At 36.4% G+C, this 5,853-nt stretch overlaps 1 protein-coding gene and 1 pseudogene across 1 annotated transcript; one reads left to right on the top strand and one right to left on the bottom strand.

Moving 5' to 3' along the window:
- The first annotated feature begins 579 nt into the window (after positions 1–579).
- On the top strand, positions 580–1,095 carry LOC143556170 (ras-related protein RABA4d pseudogene; annotated as a pseudogene).
- Positions 1,096–3,776: 2,681 nt separating this feature from the next.
- On the bottom strand, positions 3,777–5,853 carry LOC143553773 (cytochrome P450 93A3-like). The gene is made up of 2 exons (XM_077043683.1): positions 4,957–5,853; positions 3,777–4,792 (listed from the first exon to the last, which is right to left on the bottom strand). Exons 1-2 carry the CDS (start codon positions 5,851–5,853, stop codon positions 4,151–4,153), a joined length of 1,539 nt encoding a protein of 512 aa, XP_076899798.1. The 3' UTR covers positions 3,777–4,150.

Raw genomic sequence — 5,853 nt, 5'->3', positions numbered from 1 at the left:
GATCATCTTGGAACCTTTTGATTTTAGGAAAATTGGATGTTAATATGCCTTACTGAAAATTTGAACAACACCACTGTTAACTTTCACTTTTATTGTCATACGTCATCACACTCGCCAATTATCATAGATTTTCACTTGAAAGGAATCAATTGAAAGCTAAGTGTGAATCTATTATGAATATTCAAGTGGGGTGGCATTTGATTATGATGAAACTGAAAGTTAAAATAGTACAAACGGTAAAATTCGAATCATGAATTGATATAGGCAAATAGGTTATACATTGGATCACTAAATTCCAATGTAACTTTTATAATATTGAACCTTGTATTATTGGTTCAGATTTGATATTCAATTCATACAACTATTAATGGTGTTCAACATGAATATCTTTTAGATACCATGCATGCAGCAAACATAGAAATTATATTTGTATTTTTGCATATAAAACATATATAGCTACATGTTATTAATAATGAACTCTTCGCATGTCAGATACCGAGCAGTGACAAGTGCATATTATCGAGGAGCAGTTGGTGTGATGTTGGTATATGACATGACTAACGCCCGACGTGCGACCATATGTCGAGGTGGCTAGAAGAACTCAGAGGACATGCAGATAAAAACATAGTCATCATGCTCATTGGAAACAATTGTGACTTGACAAGTTTAAGAGCAGTACAAGTTGAAGATGCCCAAGAGTTTGCAGAAAGAGAGAATCTATGCTTCATGGAGACATCAGCGCTTGAGTCCACGAATGTTGAAAGCGCGTTTCTTACAGCTTTGACAGAAATATATAGGATTATAAGTAAGAAATCCTTGAGTGCTGAAGGAGATAATGGAAAATCAGGATCTCTTAAAGGAACAGCTATACTTGTTCCGAACCAAGAAGAAAACACAAACACTAGTGGTGGACAGCAGGGTGGTTGCTGTTGATAGTTTTTCATCTATCTATCAATCTATCTATATATTCTTTTCAAATCTCTACACTCAGATTGGCTTTTTTAGTTTTTCTTATTTGATATTGTCATTTATCTAGGGCGATTTTTGCAAATGCATGCTGAAGTTTTGTACAAAGAGAGTATAGAAGTTCACTAGGATCCTTTGAGTAACATTAATAACAATTCTATGATGGTTTCTCTTTTCTTGTAAAGGTCAGTTTTCTGAGCATGTTGATATTGTGCATATATAAGTTTCTTGACGCATAAGATAAACCGTCATATGATTTCAAGCTAGTTTTAACCTTTCAGGCTCTCAGAAAATCGCAATAGGCATGATGGAAATCAAACTGATATATAAACAAGAACAATCAAACGAATTGTGTTGATGTGTATGATTATTAGTGTGTGTTTGACAGAAGATAACAGCAACAATGATGGTATAAAGATTTAAGAATACTTGGTAATTGTCATATACAATGGATACATCAATTTATACAAAAAGTTGGCGGTGATTCGTTGCAACTCTGCTGAAACGATTAGTGACGGTTGTGTGAGCAGCCATTTTTCCTTTTTAACTGCCAAACAGACAGATAATATGAAACCTAAGTTTAATATGTACCTAATTACGAATAATAACATAAAAACATTGCATAACGTCACCCATTCGAAAGGGAAGCGAGTCAGGCGTTCAGTCGTCATATAATTAATGAAAAAACAGTCATAATTGATAAAGACTACTTTACCATTTGCTCAATCTTATTTAATTTTTTAAAAATCTGGTCAACTTTGACCAGATTCTTCTAGTAAGCCCAAAGAACAATTATGACCAATAAAAAGTCAAAGTGGATACATAACCTGGAATTGATCAAATCGGACTCCATAGTTACAGTTGTATTGCTCATGGATTAATGTATCACTCTATGTTTTATCAATCTTAAATAGAAGCTATTGGACTATTAAAATTTCATTTCTGATAAATATCAATCCACAGGGCCGTCCTCGAGAGCTTGATGGTTTTCGTGGGCCTTGCACGAGTTATAAAAATGGGCCCCAAAAATTTTAATGTGTGTGTATATATATATCATAATAAAACTATAAGTCGATAAATGTAATAACGAAGAACAAAACAATACTATTGTAGCAAAATGATATATTTTAAATAGGATCGTTAGTATATCTTTAACAACTTCAATTTTGAAAAACTTCTTTTTGCAGATGTCACCATAACCTAAATTGTCAACAAGACTATATACAACTAACGTATTAGGATAATTATCAAAACATTTTCATCTTGTTACTTCTTAATATATCTTAATATATGTTCATTTATATTATACTCTATCAAAATATATAATGATAAAATAGCCAAATATTAACTATATAATCCCTCCATATAAAGCTGTATTTGGAGGAGCAGACGCTAAAATAATATATAGATGATACATAATATAATTTGGGAGTTTTGACCACGGACCAAAATATTAAGAAGCAATTTTGACCGATGGCAGGCTATCACGGCTTTGGGCCTTTGTGTGAAATACGGAGTATAGAAGTTTTTTGGGCCCCTTCCTGGCTTTGGGCCCTGTGCGGCTGCCTAGCCTGCACAGGCCCAAATCTGGCCCTGTCAATCCATCCATTTTGGGTTGGGATGCTATAAATATGATGCTTTTCCTAATTAGCTTTAGTCATATAGAAGTGCCAAAACTATGCTATGCTCATTGCCATTTTGTGAGAGGTTAAATCTAACCTGAAATCACATGACACTTTATCTGACATGAATACCGCTAGAAATTTATGCAAAAAAAAAAAACAAAAGTCATGTTCATTAAGTAGCGAAAGAGGATGAGTGTTTAACCAGAATAGAAACTTTCATAGAATTGCTGCTGATGTTACTCAAATGATCCTAAAGAAGTAAGTCTATACGCTCTTTGTACAAAGCTTCAGCATGCATTAGCAAAAATCACCTGAGATAAATGACAATATCAAAGAAGAAAAACTAAAAAAGCCAATCTGGGTCTAGAAATCTGAAGATAGATTGATAAATAGATAGATGAACAACTATTCACAGCAGCCACCCGTTCCACCAGGGGTTTCATCTTGATTAGGAACAAGTATCGCATTTCCTTTAAGAGACGCTGATTTCCCAGAATCTCCTTCAGCACTCAGAGTTCTTTTACTTAAAAGTAATTGTATTTTAATTTTTACTGCTTATGTGTTTACTCTTGGAAGTGGGGCAGTGTCGTGGAGTTCCAAGATGCAAGCTACAATAGCCTGTCAATTAGTACTAACTACTAACGCTACATTACCTCTCTAGTGCAACTACTTGTGAAGTTGTGTGGTTAAGAATTCTGAATGATCTTGGGTTCCAACAAAAGGAGGCTACAGTAATGTAATGTGACAACTGATCCACTTTAACTTAAGCAAAAACCTGGTTAACTTCAGTCGCTCAAAGCATATTAAATTCTAGCACCACTATATTCGGGAAACGATAACTCAAGAACATGTGAAGTTAGGGTATTGGAACACGAACAAACAACTTGCAGATGTGTTAACGCCCTCTTTTAAGAAAAGTTTGTTTACTTTTGACATTGGCTTGGAGTTATAGATCATGAATCTAGGGAATGTGATGAAATATGATTTGTGCACATGGTGTGCATCACAAATCGGGCAGGTGAAGTCTATTTATATAAGTTTACATTTGAGATTATTTTCAATTAAACAGAAGTGCCTTAGCACTTGGTCTGATAGCTAGTTAAGTATGGCAGGGGGGGGGGGGGGGGGGGGCGCAGTTTGCTTGGTACCCGGGGTGTCCTTGGCCACGCTTAACAGTAAATTTTCGCGATTTCATCCGGAAATTTTGTATTTATTGAGTCTAGCTTCACCCTTGAATACTTTTGGCCACCCCTATGATTAGCCCAAGCTTCGCTACTGATCAAGTCCGAGTCTTTAGTTTATATCCATTGTTATCCTCTCTATATAAGAGAGTTTAGTACTCATCCATTGTATGCAACTTATTATCAATTAATCAAAAGCGTTCAGCCTATTTCCTATTCGTTTATCTATATTTCTCATCGGATACCAACATTTGATACATATAAGAAAGTGTGTATACATGTATTTTTATTTGATACAAGGGCGTAACTTAAAACTTATTAAACTGACATAATCCATATAAAAATCAAAAGCAGCTTATAAAAATAGTGTGACTAAACTCAACCCATGGCATGATCAGCTGACAACGGGATTGGATGAAGTCGAGCCACAGGAACACAAACCAAAGGGTTAGCTCTAGGCAGGTTTAAACCACATCCCTCCTCCATATCAACGTTAGAAAGATTCCCATCTTTCCCAGTCTTCCACTCGAAGCACTGAATCATAGCACCGAATGTTGCATAGACCATATTTAGCCCTAATGAAGTCCCTGGACACATCCTTCTCCCACTTCCAAATGGTAACAACTCAAAGTGTTGTCCCCTCACATCCATCAGCTTCTCCTCAAATCTTTCAGGCCTAAATTCAAGTGGATTTTCCCAATAGTTTGGGTCCCTTCCGAGAGCCCACACATTAATAAAAATACTAGTGTTTGCTTGTATATGGTAACCTGCGACTGTGCGATCTTCTGTTGATTTTCTTGGAATCATTGGGACAGGTGGGTGGAGACGTAGCGTCTCCTTGACTATTGCCTGGAGGTATGGCAGGTTCGGTATGTCTGATTCTTGTAAAAGTCTGTTTTTTCCAACAATATTATCAATTTCTTCTATTGCTTTCTTCATGACGTTTGGATGATTAATAAGCTCCGATAAAGCCCACTCGGTGATAATCGCTGAATTGTCTGTCCCTGCAACGAATATATTCTGGAATTACAAGATAGATAAGTTAGTATTTCATTGCACATACAAACACAAAATAAGCATAGAATTTTTTGGATTTGTAGGTAGTTTATAGACGTGGGAAATAATTCTACGCATTTTTGAAGGTTATTGTGCAAATTGGCGATATATGAAGAATTTTTGGTTACCAGAATGAAGGCTTTGATGTTCTCTCTTGTCAAATCTGTCTCTGTGTTTTCTTCTTCCGCAATATCCAGTAAAATGCGGAGCAAGTCCTTCCCTTCAGATCCCAACCCCTTTGTTCTTGCGTCTTCATGCTCTTTAATAATCCTTTCTATCAATGCATCAAATCTTCTATGAATATCCTTCACCCTTTTCCCAAATCCCTGTAAGTCTAGCCTCTTAAATAACCATATGTTATCCGAGAGGTTGAAGGTGCCCATCACCTCAGTTATCTCAAAGATCAATTTCCTTATGTCATCTGCCTTCCCGGTGTTTTCTGAACATCTTTCACTCAGAAGTATTTTTGATATCAAATTATTAGTCACCTTCACTAGCTCCGCGTTAAGATTTACAGCCTCCCCGGTATTGGCCTTTTGAGATAATGATTTTATAAAACGATTAATCTCATCTTGCCTAACATGAAGGAGGGAGTCAATTGTTGTACCATTTAGGAGCTGCGACATGACTATCTTCTTCATGAACTTCCAATAGGGTCCGTATGGAGTAAAAGCGAAATCTTTTGATCCGTATGTAATGTAAATAGTGGCTGAGTTTCGTGGCCGGTCCAAATATGCATTTTCATAGGTTTTGAGGAACTCTTTGGCTGTTTCAGGTGAAGAAGCTACAACACAAGGTTCAGAGCCCATAAAGAGGCGAAAAACTGGGCCGTATCGTTGTGAAAGCCGATGAAAGGCTTGGTGAGGGATCGGACCAAGAAGATGAAGATGTCCGACAATGGGAAGCGAAAAGGGCGTTGGTGGAAGGTGATATTTAGCACGACTAAATTTAAAGAATGCTAGGATTAAGGTAGTGGAGATTAGCAATATGAGAAAGTAGAAAAGGTAGCCTTGGAACTCAGTCAT

This window comes from Bidens hawaiensis, unplaced genomic scaffold (genome assembly GCF_021521415.1).
Source record: "Bidens hawaiensis isolate Kalapana, Puna unplaced genomic scaffold, B.hawaiensis_p1.1 tig00001032_1, whole genome shotgun sequence".
NCBI lineage: Eukaryota > Viridiplantae > Streptophyta > Magnoliopsida > Asterales > Asteraceae > Bidens > Bidens hawaiensis.
The sequence above is the reverse complement of the archived record's forward strand: the minus strand, read 5'-3'. Positions and strand labels throughout refer to the sequence as shown.

Bases quoted from the DNA above. Each gene is read 5' to 3' on its own strand.
- LOC143553773 (XM_077043683.1), bottom strand. From the start codon at position 5,853: ATGACTGAGTTCCAAGGCTACCTTTTCTACTTTCTCATATTGCTAATC. The intron at 4,793-4,956 runs GTAACCAAAAAT...TTGTAATTCCAG, and splicing joins ACATCAAAGCCTTCATTCTG to AATATATTCGTTGCAGGGAC.